The 26746-nt window shown below is 40.9% G+C and overlaps 1 protein-coding gene across 2 annotated transcripts; it reads left to right on the top strand.

The window, feature by feature from the left end:
- Positions 1 to 483: 483 nt before the first annotated feature.
- On the top strand, positions 484 to 25570 carry LOC110487843 (tissue alpha-L-fucosidase). 2 transcript variants are annotated; one of them, XM_090228557.1, is made up of 9 exons: positions 487 to 1027; positions 1583 to 1717; positions 2432 to 2678; positions 3544 to 3620; positions 5589 to 5712; positions 6034 to 6224; positions 17731 to 17830; positions 24551 to 24694; positions 24795 to 25570. In XM_090228557.1, exons 1-8 carry the CDS (start codon positions 669 to 671, stop codon positions 24686 to 24688), a joined length of 1371 nt encoding a protein of 456 aa, XP_090084683.1. In that variant the 5' UTR covers positions 487 to 668; the 3' UTR covers positions 24689 to 24694; positions 24795 to 25570. The 2 variants fall into 2 exon arrangements, with proteins under 2 accessions (XP_036826743.2, XP_090084683.1); XM_036970848.2 differs by having other exon boundaries at positions 484 to 1027; positions 24551 to 25570.
- Positions 25571 to 26746: the final 1176 nt, after the last annotated feature.

Here is a 26746-nt window from a genome sequence, read left to right as displayed (position 1 = left end):
GGTTTTAGGCTGGGTTTCTGTACAGCACTGTGTGACATAAGCTGTACATTTGATTGATTAATTGATTGATTAATTTACTAATAGCATCTGTGACAATATATCCTCCAAACGCCGGCTTCTCGGGCTTCACATAATTATCTCACCAGTCGACCTTCTACGTATCAAATATTCAGTTTGCACAATTGGCCCAGCGTCGTCCGGGTTTGGCTGGCGTAGGCCGAGAATTGTTTTTTAACTGACTTGTCTAGTTAAATAAAGGTTAAACATAAATACTAATACATATTGCAATGTTCATCCTTACCTATGGAGCTAACTTTTTTTTTTGTCAAATTAAATGAATTATTGTATTTAGTTGAATTTATATAACAACATTCTGATCTTGTTTAGCATTATCTAGTCCAAATATGTCATGATTACACTATTTGTATCGTTTGAATCACTTTCAATTTGGGACTTTTATTTTAAAGGCAAAGCCCGGATTCCACTATCCTTGTTGTCGCTAGCGTCACACAGGTGTTTTCACCCCAACCGCAACAGAAACAAGTCATGTGAGTGAGTGCCTTTCTTTACATAATGGGACATCATTGGACTACAAAGTGGTTTTAAGGGCTATGCCAGCGCCGTTTGCATCACTTCATCAGCTTTAGTTATTTCTGAAAGAACTGAAAATGACCTCTTTGATTCTGAGGAGTTTGTTACTAGCTGCAGTGGTTGAAATCTCGTCAGGAAATGGAGTGCGGTATACGGCCAATTGGACAAGTATCGACTCCCGGCCGTTACCGGTGTGGTACGACGAGTCGAAGATCGGTATTTTCGTTCACTGGGGGGTATTCTCCGTGCCCGGATACGGCCAGTTCAGTGAGTGGTTCTGGCAGTCGTGGAGAGGCGCACATCGAGCAGACGAGGTTGAGTTTATGAAGAAAAACTACCCTGTGGGTTTTAAATACGCAGATTTTGCGCACTATTTCAAAGCGCAGTTCTTCGACCCTGATGAGTGGGCTGAAATATTTGAAGCTTCTGGAGCCAAGTAAGTAGCAGACTAAAGTTTATTTAATGGCATACTTATTCAACTAGGCTACTCAACACAAGAGTGCACGAACGATATCTAACTAAGTATTTTACATGGGTTGAACGCCTCAATCACACCGACAGTATTACTGCGCGAAATGGTACGCAACATCATCTGAATATGTGTGCAACAAAAGTTAAACTTTCACCTTCTGCTACTATTTCTGTCAAGCCGTCTAAGCGCATACAGTTTGATGCATACGGTAGATAAACACCGCGTTCCATTGGTAATGAATGTATTTCTGTTGGACCAAAAAATGATCGGTGTCGGTGTGATCGAGGCGTTACACACAAGGGATGCACTGTTCCAGTTGGCTATTTTTTTTGTGTATAAATTGTCGTGAAAAGTTGAAATGGAACCGACTGCTTAGTTTGTCCACATGCTCCTAAATTGAAATTAAGCTCTTGGGCAGACATTTTTTACATTTTTTTTATTCTTCTATTTGTGAGATGATGACGACCCCCCCCCCCCCCCCCTCCTCTGTAATGCTGTACACTTTACATACATTGCCAGGTACGTGGTGTTCACATCCAAGCATCACGAGGGCTTCTGTAACTGGCCGTCTGCAGACTCGTGGAACTGGAACTCTGTGGACACTGGACCACACAGAGACCTGGTGGGAGACCTGGCAGCTGCCGTACGCAAGAGGTAGGACGTGGGGGACGTTGCCCCTAGACACTGATCTCCAGTCAGTTTAGCATCCCCTAACTGTTAAGGTTGGGGAGAACTGATCTTAGATCTGTACCTGGGGGAAACCACACCCCAGAGCCTCTTTCACCACTTAATGACTGTGTTCCCCTGGATCAGGTTATTCTGGTTAGACAGGTTTGGAAACCAAGGCATGTATTCTCAATGCTTCCCAGTCCATTTTCACCTCTTCCCCAGACATGCTCAATGCTTCCCCAGACATGCTCAATGCTTCCCCAGACATGCTCAATGCTTCCCCAGACATGCTCAATGCTTCCCCAGACATTCTCAATGCTTCCCCAGACATTCTCAATGCTTCCCCAGACATTCTCAATGCTTCCACAGACATTTCGCTACACTCGCAATAACATCTGCTAACGATGTGTATGTGACCAATAAAATTAGATTTTGATTTGACTATCTAGGTTCTAGGATCAGTGTTAACTTTGGGAAGTGCCTGATCCTAGAGCAGCATTCCTACTCCGAGACTCTTTGGGAAGTTCCTATAGCCTGATCCTAGAGCAGCATTCCTACTCCGAGACTCTTTGGGAAGTTCCTATAGCCTGATCCTAGAGCAGCGTTCCTACTCCGAGACTCTGGGAATACGGGGCCTGGTTGGTTTGTGGGATCTCCGGTCATAACAGCTCACGTTTCACATACATTCTGTTTCCATAGGAAGGGACTGCACTTTGGCCTGTACCACTCCCTGTATGAGTGGTTCCATCCACTGTACCTGAAGGACAAGGCTTCCGGGTACAAGACCCAGGAGTTTGTCTTCCGGAAGGCTCTTCCTGAGCTGGTTAACCTGGTGATGACCTACAAGCCAGAACTGATCTGGTCCGATGGGGATTGGGAAGCTCCTGACACCTACTGGAACTCAACAGAATTCCTGGCCTGGCTCTACAACGACAGTCCTGTCAAGGTGAGCGAGGCTGAGGCTGAGGGAAGATGCAAAATGGAGGGCGTCCCAAATGCTACCCTATTCACTTTGAAGTGTGTCACTTTTGACCAGGTCCACTAGGGATATGACAAATGATTGACATTTGTTTTTACCAGTTCTTGTCTAGGTACTAGCTGATGTCATGACACGAAGTTAGAACTGTGTGTGTCACCTGACCTATGCCATTTAGGGGGTGGAGTTAAAACTGTGTCACCTGACCTATATGTCAGTTAGGGGGTGGAGTTAGAACTGTGTGTCACCTGACCTATATGAGTTAGAACTGTGTGTCACCTGACCTATATGTTAGTTAGGGGGTGGAGATAGAACTGTGTGTCACCTGACCTAAATGAGTTAGAACTGTGTGTCACCTGACCTATATGTCAGTTAGGGGGTGGAGTTAGAACTGTGTGTCACCTGACCTATATGAGTTAGAACTGTGTGTCACCTGACCTATATGTCAGTTAGGGGGTGGAGTTAGAACTGTGTGTCACCTGACCTATATGTCAGTTAGGGGGTGGAGTTAGAACTGTGTGTCACCTGACCTATATGTTAGTTAGGGGGTGGAGTTAGAACTGTGTGTCACCTGACCTATATGTTAGTTAGGGGGTGGAGATAGAACTGTGTGTGTCGTGTGATATGTGTCATAAGATGCACCTGATCACATTTAGATCCGGTGACATGTCACAACTAGATACAAGATAACTCGTTCACCTTTTTGGTTATTTTTTTTTCTGGTCTGAAACCCATTAGGACATAAAGTTGTGTCTTTGTAAATATGAACTACACTACTGCCCCTTTTTGTTAACCCAGAACAACACTGACTTCTGATTTCAATCTACTTCCCCAGGACTTTGTGGTGGTCAATGACAGATGGGGGAATGGTTGTTACTGTAAACATGGAGGTTACTACAACTGTGCCGACAGGTAGACTACCCTCTAGCACCAACACTGAACCCTAGATCGGCTCTCTTTAGGCGTTCAGGGGTTGGAACCACAATATATTTTTCCAATCGTTTCATTCTGAGCAGAACCACGTTCTTTTTATTGCTCTCGTCCAGAACCAGCAAAACAAAGTTCTGAACCACCCTGTCGTGGAAATTCCAACCAGAAAGGAGAGAGAAGCTGTAGATTCTTCGAACAACTTTTTTTTAAAAATTAAGATTTGTAAAAATGTGACTTGTTAAACATCACCTCAATGGTGTATGGGCTCTCAACCAACGAAGAAGAGTTGTCTCAGTTTATATGGAAAAATCTAAAATACAGCCCCCCCCCTTTGGGTGGTGTTACAAACAAACTGGTCGGTGACCATGGAACTGAGAAACTGCGGTTGGCCTGTGGTAAGGTTTTGTCGCTCCGTTTCTCAATGCTCATTGTCTCGACACTGTTTTCCAAAAGGAACCAAAACCATTTGTCCTGCTCGTCTCTCCCAGCTTAGTTCAGTCTACTGCTACGTGGAATGACAGCATTCTGTCTGTAAATCCAACACTGCGATTCAGTCACGTGGACAAAGGGGAAGTGTTCTAGCAGAGGTAGCAGGTCTCGTCAGTACATCATATGACTTTAACTAAATCCCCTAGATAAACATTATAACAGCAATGTCTGCCACAATAACCCCCCCCCCCCCCCCCCCCCCCCCCCCAACAACAAAAAATACCGGTTTTAAATAGGAACTATCTGTTCCTCTTTTAACCTGTGATTTCAAAAAAATATGTACATATTTTTTTTTTTACATTCATTAAATTACTTCAACTAGTTTGGCTAGAGTAGGCAAACTAGTTGTTTTGCATGTTTTGATGGACAGACGTGTGTAGCCTATGGCACAAGATGCAACCTGAATTTTTTTTCAGGGTGGGGAGAGGGGGTTTGATGAGGAGGCTTGAAGCGCTGGGCATCTTGTTGTTATGACATGTGTTATCAGAATTATACCTACGGAGGAGCAGCTTCTATGGGAACGTCCTAGCTAGATCCTAGAGCTAGCTAGCAAACAAGCTTGTGTGTGTGTGCAAGAATAAAAAAAAACGTCTTAACTTTTTGTAGTTAATAAATCCAATGTGAAATGTAACTATGCCTATAGTATCCCTAACTAGCATTGGAAAAAGTGAATCCAATCTCTTTATCCTCTGAATGACGATTGTAACGTCGTTAGACGATATGCTTTGGAGGGCAGGTAGCCTACACACTCACACACACACACACACTGGCAAAGATTTCAATCGGGCAGGCAGAGATAAGAATTTTCTGCCAGTAACCGAAAGGTTGCTAGGTCGAATCCCCCGAGCTGACGAGGTAAAAATCTGTTCTGCCCTTGAACAAGGCAGGTTCCTAGGCCGTCATTGTAAATAAGAATTTGTTCTTAACTGACTTAACCTCGTTAAATAAATACAATTCTGAGTGACAGAGGAAGGGCTTTGCATTTGTTGCTTCTTTTTGTTTTTGTTTTGTGGGACCCAAGAAAAATGGCTGAAATGTATAAGAATGTTATCAACTAGTTCCCATGCTTTAAAAAATAAATAAAGGTTCTGTTCCAGGAACGGTATGGGTCACTTTCGTTCCCTTTTCTGTTCCTTGAACCGGTTCCAACCCGTTTTACATTACATTATGGGTAATTTAGCAGACACTCTTATTCAGAGCAAGTAATAGTCAGGTAGTACTGTATGTATATCTTTCTCTCTTTTATTTATATATATATATATATAGCATTAGACATATGCTAATATCCCCATCTCCTCTGATTAGGTGGAATCTTCCTAGACTCTGCCTACAACTGTTCAGTCATGTAGGATTTACACATGGAATACACAAACAGACTGTCACCCTTGGCACCATATCAGACCTGGCACACATTTTGAACCAGTGGGTTGTGTGTGTGTTTTTATATATCTTCACTCTCAGGTTCACGCCAGGCTCTCTGCCTAACCACAAGTGGGAGAAGTGCCAGTCCATCGACAACCGCTCCTGGGGTTACCGAAGAAACATGAAGCTCATCGAGCTGATGGACCTGCCCACCATCATAACGGTTAGAGGTCACAGGAAGTGAAATCAGTACTGAGGGGACAAACACAACTGGGGCTCAGTTTGAATACTTTGGAGTTGTTTGGTCTTGCTTCTCTCCTTGTGGACTAATCTGACTATAGCTTATTCAATGAGCTATGGCCTCTATCAGCTTCTTCTCTGCTCACTTTGTAACAGCAGGATATGCTGTCTTTCTCTTTCTGCACGCTGATGACTGGGTGTGTCTTATCTCTATTTCATAAACAAGAGTTGTCACTAACTTGGTAAATACTGCCTGTGTCTCTCGAGTATAAATATAACATCTCTGTTGTTGGTGTTTCATCAGGACATGGTGTATGTGGTGGCCCTGGGTGGTAACTACCTGCTGAACATAGGCCCCATGGAGGATGGTATGATCTCCCCTCTCTTTGAGGAGAGGCTGAGGGGCATGGGGGCCTGGCTGGGGGTCAACGGAGAGGCCATCTACTCCTCCAAACCCTGGAGGCTCCAGGGGGAGAACACCACCGTGCCTGTCTGGTAAGAGGCAAAACAATACAGTCTGGTAGGAGACGATACAATACAGTCTGGTAGGAGACGATACAATACAGTCTGGTAGGAGACGATACAATACAGTCTGGTAGGAGGCAATACAATACAGTCTGGTAGGAGACGATACAATACAGTCTGGTAGGAGACGATACAATACAGTCTGGTAGGAGACGATACAATACAGTCTGGTAGGAGGCAATACAATACAGTCTGGTAGGAGGCAATACAATACAGTCTGGTAGGAGACGATACAATACAGTCTGGTAGGAGACGATACAATACAGTCTGGTAGGAGACGATACAATACAGTCTGGTAGGAGACGATACAATACAGTCTGGTAGGAGACGATACAATACAGTCTGGTAGGAGACGATACAATACAGTCTGGTGAGAGGCAATGCAATGCAATACAGTCTGGTGAGAGGCAATGCAATGCAATACAGTCTGGTGAGAGGCAATGCAATACAATACAGTCTGGTGAGAGGCGAGGCGAGGCAATACAATACAGTCTGGTGAGAGGCAATACAATACAGTCTGGTAGGAGACGATACAATACAGTCTGGTAGGAGACGATACAATACAGTCTGGTAGGAGGAAATACAATAGTCTGGTAGGAGACAATACAATACAGTCTGGTGAGAGGCGAGGCGAGGCAATACAATACAGTCTGGTGAGAGGCAATGCAATACAATACAGTCTGGTGAGAGGCAATGCAATACAATACAGTCTGGTAGGAGACGGTACAATACAGTCTGGTAGGAGACGATACAATACAGTCTGGTAGGAGACGATACAATACAGTCTGGTAGGAGACGATACAATACAGTCTGGTAGGAGGAAATACAATAGTCTGGTAGGAGACAATACAATACAGTCTGGTGAGAGGCAATGCAATGCAATACAGTCTGGTGAGAGGCAATGCAATACAGTCTGGTGAGAGGCAATGCAATGCAATACAGTCTGGTGAGAGGCAATGCAATACAATACAGTCTGGTGAGAGGCAATGCAATACAATACAGTCTGGTGAGAGGCAATGCAATACAATACAGTCTGGTAGGAGACAATACAATACAGTCTGGTAGGAGACAATACAATACAGTCTGGTAGGAGACAATACAATACAGTCTGGTAGGAGACAATACAATACAGTCTGGTAGGAGACAATACAGTCTGGTAGGAGACGATACAATACAGTCTGGTAGGAGACGATACAATACAGTCTGGTAGGAGACGATACAATACAGTCTGGTAGGAGACGATACAATACAGTCTGGTAGGAGACGATACAATACAGTCTGGTAGGAGACGATACAATACAGTCTGGTAGGAGACGATACAATACAGTCTGGTAGGAGACGATACAATACAGTCTGGTAGGAGACGATACAATACAGTCTGGTAGGAGACGATACAATACAGTCTGGTAGGAGACGATACAATACAGTCTGGTAGGAGACGATACAATACAGTCTGGTAGGAGACGATACAATACAGTCTGGTAGGAGACGATACAATACAGTCTGGTAGGGGACGATATAATACAGTCTGGTAGGAGACGATACAATACAGTCTGGTGAGAGGCAATGCAATGCAATACAGTCTGGTGAGAGGCAATGCAATGCAATACAGTCTGGTGAGAGGCAATGCAATACAGTCTGGTGAGAGGCAATGCAATACAATACAGTCTGGTGAGAGGCGAGGCGAGGCAATACAATACAGTCTGGTGAGAGGCAATGCAATACAATACAGTCTGGTAGGAGACGATACAATACAGTCTGGTAGGAGACGATACAATACAGTCTGGTAGGAGGAAATACAACAGTCTGGTAGGAGACAATACAATACAGTCTGGTGAGAGGCAATGCAATGCAATACAGTCTGGTGAGAGGCGAGGCGAGGCAATACAATACAGTCTGGTGAGAGGCAATGCAATACAATACAGTCTGGTAGGAGACGATACAATACAGTCTGGTAGGAGTCGATACAATACAGTCTGGTAGGAGACGATACAATACAGTCTGGTAGGAGACGATACAATACAGTCTGGTAGGAGACGATACAATACAGTCTGGTAGGAGGAAATACAATAGTCTGGTAGGAGGAAATACAATACAGTCTGGTGAGAGGCAATGCAATGCAATACAGTCTGGTGAGAGGCAATGCAATGCAATACAGTCTGGTGAGAGGCAATGCAATGCAATACAGTCTGGTGAGAGGCAATGCAATGCAATACAGTCTGGTGAGAGGCAATGCAATACAATACAGTCTGGTGAGAGGCAATGCAATACAATACAGTCTGGTGAGAGGCAATGCAATACAATACAGTCTGGTAGGAGACAATACAATACAGTCTGGTAGGAGACAATACAGTCTGGTAGGAGACAATACAGTCTGGTAGGAGACAATACAATACAGTCTGGTAGGAGACAATGCAATACAGTCTGGTAGGAGACGATACAATACAGTCTGGTAGGAGACAATACAATACAGTCTGGTAGGAGACAATACAGTCTGGTAGGATACAATACAATACAGTCTAGTAGGAGACGATACAATACAGTCTGGTAGGAGACGATACAATACAGTCTGGTAGGAGACGATACAATACAGTCTGGTAGGAGACGATACAATACAGTCTGGTAGGAGACGATACAATACAGTCTGGTAGGAGACGATACAATACAGTCTGGTAGGAGACGATACAATACAGTCTGGTAGGAGACGATACAATACAGTCTGGTAGGAGACGATACAATACAGTCTGGTAGGAGACGATACAATACAGTCTGGTAGGCGACGATACAATACAGTCTGGTGAGAGGCAATGCAATACAATACAGTCTGGTAGGAGACAATACAATACAGTCTGGTAGGAGACAATACAGTCTGGTAGGAGACAATACAGTCTGGTAGGAGACAATACAATACAGTCTGGTAGGAGACAATGCAATACAGTCTGGTAGGAGACGATACAATACAGTCTGGTAGGAGACAATACAATACAGTCTGGTAGGAGACAATACAGTCTGGTAGGATACAATACAATACAGTCTAGTAGGAGACGATACAATACAGTCTGGTAGGAGACGATACAATACAGTCTGGTAGGAGACGATACAATACAGTCTGGTAGGAGACGATACAATACAGTCTGGTAGGAGACGATACAATACAGTCTGGTAGGAGACGATACAATACAGTCTGGTAGGAGACGATACAATACAGTCTGGTAGGAGACGATACAATACAGTCTGGTAGGAGACGATACAATACAGTCTGGTAGGAGACGATACAATACAGTCTGGTAGGCGACGATACAATACAGTCTGGTAGGCGACAATACAGTCTGGTAGGAGACAATGCAATACAATACAGTCTGGTAGGAGACAATACAATACAGTCTGGTAGGAGACAATACAATAGTCTGGTAGGAGACAATACAATACAGTCTGGTAGGAGACAATACAATACAGTCTGGTAGGAGACGATACAATACAGTCTGGTAGGAGACGATACAATACAGTCTGGTGAGAGGCAATGCACTGCAATACAGTCTGGTGAGAGGCAATGCAATGCAATACAGTCTGGTGAGAGGCAATGCAATGCAATACAGTCTGGTGAGAGGCAATGCAATACAATACAGTCTGGTGAGAGGCGAGGCAATACAATACAGTCTGGTGAGAGGCAATGCAATACAATACAGTCTGGTAGGAGACGATACAATACAGTCTGGTAGGAGACGATACAATACAGTCTGGTAGGAGACGATACAATACAGTCTGGTAGGAGGAAATACAATAGTCTGGTAGGAGACAATACAATACAGTCTGGTGAGAGGCAATGCAATGCAATACAGTCTGGTGAGAGGCGAGGCGAGGCAATACAATACAGTCTGGTGAGAGGCAATGCAATACAAGACAGTCTGGTGAGAGGCAATGCAATACAAGACAGTCTGGTGAGAGGCAATGCAATACAATACAGTCTGGTAGGAGACGATACAATACAGTCTGGTAGGAGACGATACAATACAGTCTGGTAGGAGACGATACAATACAGTCTGGTAGGAGACGATACAATACAGTCTGGTAGGAGGAAATACAATAGTCTGGTAGGAGACAATACAATACAGTCTGGTGAGAGGCAATGCAATGCAATACAGTCTGGTGAGAGGCAATGCAATGCAATACAGTCTGGTGAGAGGCAATGCAATACAGTCTGGTGAGAGGCAATGCAATGCAATACAGTCTGGTGAGAGGCAATGCAATACAATACAGTCTGGTGAGAGGCAATGCAATACAATACAGTCTGGTAGGAGACAATACAATACAGTCTGGTAGGAGACAATACAGTCTGGTAGGAGACAATACAGTCTGGTAGGAGACAATGCAATACAGTCTGGTAGGAGACAATGCAATACAGTCTGGTAGGAGACGATACAATACAGTCTGGTAGGAGACGATACAATACAGTCTGGTAGGAGACAATACAGTCTGGTAGGATACAATACAATACAGTCTAGTAGGAGACGATACAATACAGTCTGGTAGGAGACGATACAATACAGTCTGGTAGGAGACGATACAATACAGTCTGGTAGGAGACGATACAATACAGTCTGGTAGGAGACGATACAATACAGTCTGGTAGGAGACGATACAATACAGTCTGGTAGGAGACGATACAATACAGTCTGGTAGGAGACGATACAATACAGTCTGGTAGGAGACGATACAATACAGTCTGGTAGGAGACGATACAATACAGTCTGGTAGGAGACGATACAATACAGTCTGGTAGGAGACGATACAATACAGTCTGGTAGGCGATGATACAATACAGTCTGGTAGGAGACAATGCAATACAATACAGTCTGGTAGGAGACAATACAATACAGTCTGGTAGGAGACAATACAATAGTCTGGTAGGAGACAATACAATACAGTCTGGTAGGAGACAATACAATACAGTCTGGTAGGAGACGATACAATACAGTCTGGTAGGAGACGATACAATACAGTCTGGTAGGAGACGATACAATACAGTCTGGTAGGAGACGATACAATACAGTCTGGTAGGAGACGATACAATACAGTCTGGTAGGAGACGATACAATACAGTCTGGTAGGAGACAATACAATACAGTCTGGTAGGAGACGATACAGTCTGGTAGGAGACAATACAGTCTGGTAGGAGACAATACAGTCTGGTAGGAGACAATACAGTCTGGTAGGAGACGATACAATACAGTCTGGTAGGAGACGATACAATACAGTCTGGTAGGAGACGATACAATACAGTCTGGTAGGAGACGATATAATACAGTCTGGTAGGAGACGATACAATACAGTCTGGTGAGAGGCAATGCAATGCAATACAGTCTGGTGAGAGGCAATGCAATGCAATACAGTCTGGTGAGAGGCAATGCAATGCAATACAGTCTGGTGAGAGGCAATGCAATACAATACAGTCTGGTGAGAGGCGAGGCAATACAATACAGTCTGGTGAGAGGCAATGCAATACAATACAGTCTGGTAGGAGACGATACAATACAGTCTGGTAGGAGACGATACAATACAGTCTGGTAGGAGACAATACAATACAGTCTGGTAGGAGACGATACAATACAGTCTGGTAGGAGGAAATACAATAGTCTGGTAGGAGACAATACAATACAGTCTGGTGAGAGGCAATGCAATGCAATACAGTCTGGTGAGAGGCGAGGCGAGGCAATACAATACAGTCTGGTGAGAGGCAATGCAATACAATACAGTCTGGTAGGAGACGATACAATACAGTCTGGTAGGAGACGATACAATACAGTCTGGTAGGAGACGATACAATACAGTCTGGTAGGAGACGATACAATACAGTCTGGTAGGAGACGATACAATACAGTCTGGTAGGAGACTATACAATACAGTCTGGTAGGAGACGATACAATACAGTCTGGTAGGAGACAATACAATACAGTCTGGTAGGAGACAATACAGTCTGGTAGGAGACAATACAGTCTGGTAGGAGACAATGCAATACAGTCTGGTGGGAGACAATACAATACAATACAGTCTGGTAGGAGACAATACAATACAGTCTGGTAGGAGACAATACAATAGTCTGGTAGGAGACGATACAATACAGTCTGGTAGGAGACGATACAATACAGTCTGGTAGGAGACGATACAATACAGTCTGGTAGGAGACGATACAATACAGTCTGGTAGGAGACGATACAATACAGTCTGGTAGGAGACGATACAATACAGTCTGGTAGGAGACGATACAATACAGTCTGGTAGGAGACGATACAATACAGTCTGGTAGGAGACGATACAATACAGTCTGGTAGGAGACGATACAATACAGTCTGGTAGGAGACGATACAATACAGTCTGGTAGGAGACGATACAATACAGTCTGGTAGGAGACGATACAATACAGTCTGGTAGGAGACGATACAATACAGTCTGGTAGGAGACGATACAATACAGTCTGGTAGGAGACGATACAATACAGTCTGGTAGGAGACGATACAATACAGTCTGGTAGGAGACGATACAATACAGTCTGGTAGGAGACGATACAATACAGTCTGGTAGGAGACGATACAATACAGTCTGGTAGGAGACGATACAATACAGTCTGGTAGGAGACGATACAATACAGTCTGGTAGGAGACGATACAATACAGTCTGGTAGGAGACGATACAATACAGTCTGGTAGGAGACGATACAATACAGTCTGGTAGGAGACGATACAATACAGTCTGGTAGGAGACGATACAATACAGTCTGGTAGGAGACGATACAATACAGTCTGGTAGGAGACGATACAATACAGTCTGGTAGGAGACGATACAATACAGTCTGGTAGGAGACGATACAATACAGTCTGGTAGGAGACGATACAATACAGTCTGGTAGGAGACGATACAATACAGTCTGGTAGGAGACGATACAATACAGTCTGGTAGGAGACGATACAATACAGTCTGGTAGGAGACGATACAATACAGTCTGGTAGGAGACGATACAATACAGTCTGGTAGGAGACGATACAATACAGTCTGGTAGGAGACGATACAATACAGTCTGGTAGGAGACGATACAATACAGTCTGGTAGGAGACGATACAATACAGTCTGGTAGGAGACGATACAATACAGTCTGGTAGGAGACGATACAATACAGTCTGGTAGGAGACGATACAATACAGTCTGGTAGGAGACGATACAATACAGTCTGGTAGGAGACGATACAATACAGTCTGGTAGGAGACGATACAATACAGTCTGGTAGGAGACGATACAATACAGTCTGGTAGGAGACGATACAATACAGTCTGGTAGGAGACGATACAATACAGTCTGGTAGGAGGAAATACAATAGTCTGGTAGGAGACGATACAATACAGTCTGGTAGGAGACGATACAATACAGTCTGGTAGGAGACGATACAATACAGTCTGGTAGGAGACGATACAATACAGTCTGGTAGGAGACGATACAATACAGTCTGGTAGGAGACGATACAATACAGTCTGGTAGGAGACGATACAATACAGTCTGGTAGGAGACGATACAATACAGTCTGGTAGGAGACGATACAATACAGTCTGGTAGGAGACGATACAATACAGTCTGGTAGGAGACAATACGACACAATACAGTCTGGTAGGAGACAATACGACACAATACAGTCTGGTAGGAGACAATACGACACAATACAGTCTGGTAGGAGACAATACGATACAATACAGTCTGGTAGGAGACGATACGATACAGTCTGGTAGGAGACGATACGATACAGTCTGGTAGGAGACGATACGATACAGTCTGGTAGGAGACGATACAATACAGTCTGGTAGGAGACGATACAATACAGTCTGGTAGGAGACGATACAATACAGTCTGGTAGGAGACGATACAATACAGTCTGGTAGGAGACGATACAATACAGTCTGGTAGGAGACGATACAATACAGTCTGGTAGGAGGAAATACAATAGTCTGGTAGGAGACGATACAATACAGTCTGGTAGGAGACGATACAATACAGTCTGGTAGGAGACGATACAATACAGTCTGGTAGGAGACGATACAATACAGTCTGGTAGGAGACGATACAATACAGTCTGGTAGGAGACGATACAATACAGTCTGGTAGGAGACGATACAATACAGTCTGGTAGGAGACGATACAATACAGTCTGGTAGGAGACGATACAATACAGTCTGGTAGGAGACGATACAATACAGTCTGGTAGGAGACAATACGACACAATACAGTCTGGTAGGAGACAATACGACACAATACAGTCTGGTAGGAGACAATACGACACAATACAGTCTGGTAGGAGACAATACGATACAATACAGTCTGGTAGGAGACGATACGATACAGTCTGGTAGGAGACGATACGATACAGTCTGGTAGGAGACGATACGATACAGTCTGGTAGGAGACGATACGATACAGTCTGGTAGGAGACAATACGATACAATACAGTCTGGTAGGAGACGATACGATACAATACAGTCTGGTAGGAGACGATACAATACAGTCTGGTAGGAGACGATACAATACAGTCTGGTAGGAGACAATACGACACAATACAGTCTGGTAGGAGACAATACGACACAATACAGTCTGGTAGGAGACAATACGATACAATACAGTCTGGTAGGAGACGATACGATACAGTCTGGTAGGAGACGATACGATACAGTCTGGTAGGAGACGATACGATACAGTCTGGTAGGAGACGATACGATACAGTCTGGTAGGAGACAATACGATACAATACAGTCTGGTAGGAGACGATACGATACAATACAGTCTGGTAGGAGACGATACAATACAGTCTGGTAGGAGACGATACAATACAGTCTGGTAGGAGACGATACAATACAGTCTGGTAGGAGACGATACAATACAATACAGTCTGGTAGGAGACGATACAATACAGTCTGGTAGGAGACGATACAATACAGTCTGGTAGGAGACGATACAATACAGTCTGGTAGGAGACGATACAATACAGTCTGGTAGGAGACGATACAATACTGTCTGGTAGGAGACGATACAATACAGTCTGGTAGGAGACGATACAATACAGTCTGGTAGGAGACGATACAATACAGTCTGGTAGGAGACGATACAATACAGTCTGGTAGGAGACGATACAATACAGTCTGGTAGGAGACGATACAATACAGTCTGGTAGGAGACGATACAATACAGTCTGGTAGGAGACGATACAATACAGTCTGGTAGGAGACGATACAATACAGTCTGGTAGGAGGAAATACAATAGTCTGGTAGGAGACGATACAATACAGTCTGGTAGGAGACGATACAATACAGTCTGGTAGGAGACGATACAATACAGTCTGGTAGGAGACGATACAATACAGTCTGGTAGGAGACGATACAATACAGTCTGGTAGGAGACGATACAATACAGTCTGGTAGGAGACGATACAATACAGTCTGGTAGGAGACGATACAATACAGTCTGGTAGGAGACGATACAATACAGTCTGGTAGGAGACGATACAATACAGTCTGGTAGGAGACGATACAATACAGTCTGGTAGGAGACGATACAATACAGTCTGGTAGGAGACGATACAATACAGTCTGGTAGGAGACGATACGATACAATACAGTCTGGTAGGAGACGATACGATACAATACAGTCTGGTAGGAGACGATACGATACAATACAGTCTGGTAGGAGACGATACAATACAGTCTGGTAGGAGACGATACAATACAGTCTGGTAGGAGACGATACAATACAGTCTGGTAGGAGACGATACAATACAGTCTGGTAGGAGACGATACAATACAGTCTGGTAGGAGACGATACAATACAGTCTGGTAGGAGACGATGCAATACAGTCTGGTAGGAGACGATACAATACAGTCTGGTAGGAGACGATACAATACAGTCTGGTAGGAGACGATACAATACAGTCTGGTAGGAGACGATACAATACAGTCTGGTAGGAGACGATACAATACAGTCTGGTAGGAGACGATACAATACAGTCTGGTAGGAGACGATACAATACAGTCTGGTAGGAGACGATACAATACAGTCTGGTAGGAGACGATACAATACAGTCTGGTAGGAGACGATACAATACAATACAGTCTGGTAGGAGACAATACAATACAATACAGTCTGGTAGGAGACAATACAATACAATACAGTCTGGTAGGAGACGATACAATACAGTCTGGTGAGAGGCAATACAATACAATACAGTCTGGTAGGAGACGATACAATACAGTCTGGTAGGAGACGATACAATACAGTCTGGTAGGAGACGATACAATACAGTCTGGTAGGAGACGATACAATACAGTCTGGTAGGAGACAATACAGTCTGGTGGGAGACAATGCAATACAGTCTGGTGGGAGACAATACAGTCTGGTGGGAGACAATACAATACAATACAGTCTGGTAGGAGACAATACAATACAGTCTGGTAGGAGACAATACAATACAGTCTGGTGAGAGGCAATACAATACAGTCTGGTGAGAGACAATACAATACATAGATTTCCATACTGAAATGTGGAATAATTGATCCGTCTTGGACAGGCTTGAGTCAAGTTACTACTTCTCTATTGTATTAACTATTGTAATGTAATTATCTTCGACAAACCCACTGGCTCCATGTCATCTACAAGACCCTGCTAGGTAAAGTCCCCCCTTATCTCAGCTCGCTTATCACCATAGCAGCACCCACCTGTAGCACACGCTCCAGCAGGTATATCTCTCTGGTCACCCCCAAAACCAATTCCTCCTTTGGCCGCCTCTCCTTCCAGTTCTCTGCTGCCAATGACTGGAACGAAGTACAACAATCTCTGAAACTGGAAACACTTATCTCCCTCACTAGCTTTAAGCACCAACTGTCAGAGCAGCTCACAGATTACTGCACCTGTACATAGCCCACCTATAATTTAGCCCAAACAACTACCTCTTTCCCTACTGTATTTTATTTATTTATTTATTTTGCTCCTTTGCACCCCATTATTTTTATTTCTACTTTGCACATTCTTCCATTGCAAATCTACCATTCCAGTGTTTTACTTGCTATATTGTATTTACCATGGCCTTTTTTTGCCTTTACCTCCCTTATCTCACCTCATTTGCTCACATCGTATATAGACTTGTTTCTCCTGTATTATTGACTGTATGTTTGTTTTACTCCATGTGTAACTCTGTGTTGTTGTACGTGTCAAACTGCTTTGCTTTATCTTGGCCAGGTCGCAATTGTAAACGAGAACTTGTTCTCAACATGCCTACCTGGTTAAATAAAGGTGAAATAAAAAAAATAAACAATTATAAGACTGGGATTTTACTGCCATCTAGTGGTCAACTGTCATCCCGAGTCTTAAACAAGTCCTGACTGTGTGTGTGTGTCTGTATGTATGTGTATATATATACAGACAGACATCTAACTCTCTCCCCTTCCACAGGTACACCTCAAAGAACAACACGGTCTATGCCATACTACTGGAATGGCCTTCCAAACTGCTGTTTGACCTCGCAGCACCCAAAACCTCTGCGGACACTAATGTAAGTATACCACATAGTATTATACTCTAGTATACCACACAGTATTATACTCTAGTATACCACATAGTATTATACTCTAGTATACACCGAATTATACTCTAGTATACCACATAGTATTATACTCTAGTATACCACATAGTATTATACTCTAGTATACCACATAGTATTATACTCTAGTATACCACATAGTATTATACTCTAGTATACCACACATAGTATTATACTCTAGTATACCACATAGTATTATACTCTACCACACACAGTATTATACTCTACCACACACAGTATTATACTCTACCACACACAGTATTATACTCTAGTATACCACATAGTATTATACTCTAGTATACCACATAGTATTATACTCTAGTATACCACATAGTATTATACTCTAGTATACCACATAGTATTATACTCTAGTATACCACATAGTATTATACTCTAGTATACCACATAGTATTATACTCTAGTATACCACATAGTATTATACTCTAGTATACCACATAGTATTATACTCTAGTATACCACACAGTATTATACTCTAGTATACCACACAGTATTATACTCTAGTATACCACATAGTATTATACTCTAGTATACCACATAGTATTATACTCTAGTATACCACATAGTATTATACTCTAGTATACCACACGCAGTATTATACTCTACCACACACAGTATTATATTCTAGTATACCACACAGTATTATACTCTACCACACACAGTATTATACTCTACCACACACAGTATTATATTCTAGTATACCACATAGTATTATACTCTAGTATACCACACACAGTATTATACTCTACCACACACAGTATTATATTCTAGTATACCACACAGTATTATACTCTACCACACACAGTATTATACTCTACCACACACAGTATTATACTCTACCACACACAGTATTATACTCTACCACACACAGTATTATACTCTACCACACACAGTATTATACTCTACCACACACAGTATTATACTCTACCACACACAGTATTATACTCTACCACACACAGTATTATACTCTACCACACACAGTATTATACTCTACCACACACAGTATTATACTCTACCACACACAGTATTATACTCTACCACACACAGTATTATACTCTACCACACACAGTATTATACTCTACCACACACAGTATTATACTCTACCACACACAGTATTATACTCTACCACACACAGTATTATACTCTACCACACACAGTATTATACTCTACCACACACAGTATTATACTCTACCACACACAGTATTATACTCTACCACACACAGTATTATACTCTACCACACACAGTATTATACTCTACCACACACAGTATTATACTCTACCACACACAGTATTATACTCTACCACACACAGGATTATATTCTAGTATACCACACAGTATTATACTCTACCACACACAGTATTATACTCTACCACACAGTATTATACTCTACCACACACAGGATTATATTCTAGTATACCACACACAGTATTATACTCTACCACACACAGTATTATATTCTAGTATACCACACAGTATTATACTCTAGTATACCACACACAGTATTATACTCTACCACACACTTTATTATACTCTACCACACACAGTATTATACTCTACCACACACAGTATTATACTCTAGTATACCACACACAGTATTATACTCTAGTATACCACACACAGTATTATACTCTAGTATACCACACACAGTATTATACTCTAGTATACCACACAGTATTATACTCTAGTATACCACACACCGTATTATACTCTAGTATACCACACACAGTATTATACTCTAGTATACCACACACAGTATTATACTCTAGTATACCACACACAGTATTATACTCTAGTATACCACACACAGTATTATACTCTAGTATACCACACACAGTATTATACTCTAGTATACCACACACAGTATTATACTCTAGTATACCACACACAGTATTATACTCTAGTATACCACACACAGTATTATACTCTAGTATACCACACACAGTATTATACTCTAATATACCACACACAGTATTATACTCTAGTATACCACACACAGTATTATACTCTAGTATACCACACACGGTATTATACTCTACCATACCACACACGGTATTATACTCTACCACACACAGTATTATACTCTACCACATACAGTATTATACTCTACCACACACAGTATTATACTCTAGTATACCACACAGTATTATACTCTAGTATACCACACAGTATTATACTCTACCACACACAGTATTATACTCTACCACACACAGTATTATACTCTACCACACACAGTATTATATTCTAGTATACCACACAGTATTATACTCTAGTATACCACACACAGTATTATACTCTACCACACACAGTATTATACTCTACCACACACAGTATTATACTCTACCACACACAGTATTATATTCTAGTATACCACACAGTATTATACTCTACCACACACTTTATTATACTCTACCACACACAGTATTATACTCTACCACACACAGTATTATACTCTAGTATACCACACACAGTATTATACTCTAGTATACCACACACAGTATTATACTCTAGTATACCACACACAGTATTATACTCTAGTATACCACACACAGTATTATACTCTAGTATACCACACACAGTATTATACTCTAGTATACCACACACAGTATTATACTCTAGTATACCACACACAGTATTATACTCTAGTATACCACACACAGTATTATACTCTAGTATACCACACACAGTATTATACTCTAGTATACCACACACAGTATTATACTCTAGTATACCACACACAGTATTATACTCTAGTATACCACACACAGTATTATACTCTAGTATACCACACACAGTATTATACTCTAGTATACCACACAGTATTATACTCTAGTATACCACACACAGTATTATACTCTAGTATACCACACAGTATTATACTCTAGTATACCACACACAGTATTATACTCTAGTATACCACACACAGTATTATACTCTAGTATACCACACAGTATTATACTCTAGTATACCACACACAGTATTATACTCTAGTATACCACACACAGTATTATACTCTACCATACCACACACGGTGTTATACTCTACCACACACAGTATTATACTCTACCACATACAGTATTATACTCTACCACACACAGTATTATACTCTAGTATACCACACAGTATTATACTCTAGTATACCACACAGTATTATACTCTACCACACACAGTATTATACTCTACCACACACAGTATTATACTCTACCACACACAGTATTATATTCTAGTATACCACACAGTATTATACTCTAGTATACCACACAGTATTATACTCTAGTATACCACACACAGTATTATACTCTAGTATACCACACACAGTATTATACTCTAGTATACCACACAGTATTATACTCTAGTATACCACACACAGTATTATACTCTAGTATACCACACAGTATTATACTCTAGTATACACCACACAGTATTATACCACACACAGTATTATACTCTAGTATACCACACACAGTATTATACTCTAGTATACCACACAGTATTATACTCTAGTATACACCACACAGTATTATACCACACACAGTATTATACTCTAGTATACCACACACAGTATTATACTCTAGTATACCACACAGTATTATACTCTAGTATACCACACAGTATTATACTCTAGTATACCACACAGTATTATACTCTAGTATACCACACACAGTATTATACTCTAGTATACCACACACAGTATTATACTCTAGTATACCACACAGTATTATACTCTAGTATACCACACAGTATTATACTCTAGTATACCACACAGTATTATACTCTAGTATACCACACACAGTATTATACTCTAGTATACCACACACAGTATTATACTCTAGTATACCACACAGTATTATACTCTAGTATACCACACACCGTATTATACTCTAGTATACCACACACAGTATTATACTCTAGTATACCACACACAGTATTATACTCTAGTATACCACACACAGTATTATACTCTAGTATACCACACACAGTATTATACTCTAGTATACCACACACAGTATTATACTCTAGTATACCACACACAGTATTATACTCTAGTATACCACACACAGTATTATACTCTAGTATACCACACACAGTATTATACTCTAGTATACCACACACAGTATTATACTCTAATATACCACACACAGTATTATACTCTAGTATACCACACACAGTATTATACTCTAGTATACCACACACGGTATTATACTCTACCATACCACACACGGTATTATACTCTACCACACACAGTATTATACTCTACCACATACAGTATTATACTCTACCACACACAGTATTATACTCTAGTATACCACACAGTATTATACTCTAGTATACCACACAGTATTATACTCTACCACACACAGTATTATACTCTACCACACACAGTATTATACTCTACCACACACAGTATTATATTCTAGTATACCACACAGTATTATACTCTAGTATACCACACACAGTATTATACTCTACCACACACAGTATTATACTCTACCACACACAGTATTATACTCTACCACACACAGTATTATATTCTAGTATACCACACAGTATTATACTCTACCACACACTTTATTATACTCTACCACACACAGTATTATACTCTACCACACACAGTATTATACTCTAGTATACCACACACAGTATTATACTCTAGTATACCACACACAGTATTATACTCTAGTATACCACACACAGTATTATACTCTAGTATACCACACACAGTATTATACTCTAGTATACCACACACAGTATTATACTCTAGTATACCACACACAGTATTATACTCTAGTATACCACACACAGTATTATACTCTAGTATACCACACACAGTATTATACTCTAGTATACCACACACAGTATTATACTCTAGTATACCACACACAGTATTATACTCTAGTATACCACACACAGTATTATACTCTAGTATACCACACAGTATTATACTCTAGTATACCACACACAGTATTATACTCTAGTATACCACACAGTATTATACTCTAGTATACCACACACAGTATTATACTCTAGTATACCACACACAGTATTATACTCTAGTATACCACACAGTATTATACTCTAGTATACCACACACAGTATTATACTCTAGTATACCACACACAGTATTATACTCTACCATACCACACACAGTATTATACTCTACCACACACAGTATTATACTCTACCACATACAGTATTATACTCTACCACACACAGTATTATACTCTAGTATACCACACAGTATTATACTCTAGTATACCACACAGTATTATACTCTACCACACACAGTATTATACTCTACCACACACAGTATTATACTCTACCACACACAGTATTATATTCTAGTATACCACACAGTATTATACTCTAGTATACCACACAGTATTATACTCTAGTATACCACACACAGTATTATACTCTAGTATACCACACACAGTATTATACTCTAGTATACCACACAGTATTATACTCTAGTATACCACACACAGTATTATACTCTAGTATACCACACAGTATTATACTCTAGTATACACCACACAGTATTATACCACACACAGTATTATACTCTAGTATACCACACACAGTATTATACTCTAGTATACCACACAGTATTATACTCTAGTATACACCACACAGTATTATACCACACACAGTATAATACTCTAGTATACCACACACAGTATTATACTCTAGTATACCACACAGTATTATACTCTAGTATACCACACAGTATTATACTCTAGTATACCACACAGTATTATACTCTAGTATACCACACAGTATTATACTCTAGTATACCACACACAGTATTATACTCTAGTATACCACACAGTATTATACTCTAGTATACCACACAGTATTATACTCTAGTATACCACACAGTATTATACTCTAGTATACCACACAGTATTATACTCTAGTATACCACACACAGTATTATACTCTAGTATACCACACAGTATTATACTCTAGTATACCACACAGTATTATACTCTAGTATACCACACACAGTATTATACTCTAGTATACCACACAGTATTATACTCTAGTATACCACACACAGTATTATACTCTAGTATACCACACACAGTATTATACTCTAGTATACCACACACAGTATTATACTCTAGTATACCACACAGTATTATACTCTAGTATACCACACAGTATTATACTCTGGTATACCACACAGTATTATACTCTAGTATACCACACAGTATTATACTCTAGTATACCACACAGTATTATACTCTAGTATACCACACAGTATTATACTCTAGTATACCACACAGTATTATACTCTAGTATACCACACAGTATTATACTCTAGTATACCACACACAGTATTATACTCTAGTATACCACACAGTATTATACTCTAGTATACCACACAGTATTATACTCTAGTATACCTCACACAGTATTATACTCTAGTATACCACACACAGTATTATACTCTAGTATACCACACACAGTATTATACTCTACCATACCACACACGGTATTATACTCTACCACACACAGTATTATACTCTAGTATACCACACAGTATTATACTCTTATGGTTCTTTAACATGTGTGTTCGGTCCCATAAGGTACAAATATGTAAAAAGCAGCACCTGTTATGCTATAACCTGAATTATTTTCTGTCTCCTCAGGTCACTATACTGGACGACCCGTCCGTACCTCTGAAGTGGGTCTCAACGGCGCCAACCGGACTGGTGGTACTCATGCCTGACATCATGCCAGTTTCCCCAGGGCAAGGCTGGGTCCTGAAACTAGAGGGAGTGGTGTGAGAGGCGGTGAACATAACTGTTTTTTTTAATTATTATACGTTAAGATATTATGACTGTTCATGTTTAAATTGTACGTTTCAGGGGTTGAAATGTAATTTTTTTTTAGGATTCTGACACTGGTTGATTTTGTGTGAGTCAGCTAAAGACTAGCTACCTTGACTGTGCAATAGATGGCAGCTCTGCAGCATCCCTATCAACAATGGCCTCCTTTCAAAACAAATATAGATATGGATAAAACAAAACAAACATTTGGTTATATCCTATTCAGCTACTTGAGGCAAATGTGAAGGAGACTCATTATGTTCAGCAGTAAGGATATTGGATGTTCATAAATGACACACCAAAGATAGGTATTTGTTTTCTGGGTTTGATAGAAATGTGCATATTGCAACAGGCAATACAACAGGCAATACAACAGGCAATACAACAGGCAATACAACAGGCAATACAACAGGCAATACAGCAGGCAATACAACAGGCAATACAACAGGCAATACAGCAGGCAATACAACAGTCAATACAACAGTCAATACAACAGTCAATACAACAGGCAATACTAAAAAAAAGGGAACGTTCCACTTTTCACGACAATCTCTGTGTGTCGGCTTCCTGTGCCTTTTTTTTGGTGTGTGTGTGTGTGTGGACAATCTTTATTTCGTGTTAAACTGACATGACGTTGCACTGTCGTTTTTTTTTTATAGGCTCTATGTGAATGAAAGTTTTTAATTGTGTTTTTAATTGTTTTGAATTACCAGTATGTCTTTACATGTTTTTTTTTTAATGCTGTTTCTCCTTGTAGCTACAATTTTTATTTTAACTCTATTAAAATGAAGCCCTTATCTGATTTTTTTTTTACCACAATAAAAAGGTAGATCAACAGTCTGCTTGTCTGCATATCATTTATTCCTAAACTAGGTCTAAAATATTCAGTAGACTACAGAGAACTTGTGTCAAAAAATACAGTTTTCATTAAACCATTGGTGGGCATTTTATTTTATTTTTACGAACCGCTCTACAAGGAACAGTTTTAAACAGAAGTCATGTGACCACAGTCTTGGTGATACAGACTGTACATAACACCATTTTAAAAAGGTAGTTTCTGTAATGTGTACAGTAGATTACGCCTGTTAATATAATGGGCATAATGCCAACCCATAGATGGCGCTAGTGGAGCACCTGTCTATGATATATAAACGGGAGGCTATATACAGGGTATTACGGTACAGAGTCAATGTGGAGGCTACATACAGGGGGTTACGGTACAGAGTCAATGTGGAGGCTATATACAGGGTGTTACGGTACAGAGTCAATGTGGAGGCTATATACAGGGTGTTACGGTACAGAGTCAATGTGGAGACTATATACAGGGGGTACCGGTACAGAGTCAATGTGGAGGCTTTATACGATAAATGCCATGGGATCTTTAATGACCTCAGAAAATCAGGACACCCGTTTAACGTCCCATCCGAAAGACACCACCCTACACAGGGCAGTGTCCCCAATCACTGCCCTGGGGCATTGGGATATTTTTATTTATTTTTTTAGACCAGAGGAAAGAGTGCCTCCTACTGGCCCTCCAACACCACTTCTAGCAGCATCTGGTCTCCCATCCAGGAACTGAACAGGACCAACCCTGTTTAGCTTCAGAAGCTAGCCAGCAGTGGTATGCAGGGTGGTATGCTGCTGACCAGGACCAACCCTGCTTAGCTTCAGAAGCCAGCCAGCAGGGGAATGCAGGGTGGTATGCTGCTGGCCTCATAATCATCAGGAGGTGACATGCAAAACTGACCTGGGATCATTAACTCTGGGACTATTACATCTCTTTAATAATACTTCCTGTATAATATAAACTGACCTGGGATCATTAACTCTGGGACTACTACATCTCTTTAGTAATACTTCCTGTATAATATAAACTGACCTGGGATCATTAACTCTGGGACTACTGCATCTCTTCAATAATACTTCCTGTATAATATAAACTGACCTGGGATCATTAACTCTGGGACTACTACATCTCTTTAATAATACTTCCTGTATAATATAAACTGACCTGGG

This window comes from Oncorhynchus mykiss, chromosome 30 (genome assembly GCF_057628025.1).
Source record: "Oncorhynchus mykiss isolate SJ-2025 chromosome 30, ASM5762802v1, whole genome shotgun sequence".
Classification (NCBI taxonomy): Eukaryota; Metazoa; Chordata; class Actinopteri; order Salmoniformes; family Salmonidae; genus Oncorhynchus; species Oncorhynchus mykiss.
The sequence above is the reverse complement of the archived record's forward strand: the minus strand, read 5'-3'. Positions and strand labels throughout refer to the sequence as shown.

Bases quoted from the DNA above. Each gene is read 5' to 3' on its own strand.
- LOC110487843 (XM_036970848.2), top strand. From the start codon at position 669: ATGACCTCTTTGATTCTGAGGAGTTTGTTACTAGCTGCAGTGGTTGAA. The intron at 2,679-3,543 runs GTGAGCGAGGCT...CTACTTCCCCAG, and splicing joins ACAACGACAGTCCTGTCAAG to GACTTTGTGGTGGTCAATGA. The intron at 17,831-24,550 runs GTAAGTATACCA...CTGTCTCCTCAG, and splicing joins AAACCTCTGCGGACACTAAT to GTCACTATACTGGACGACCC.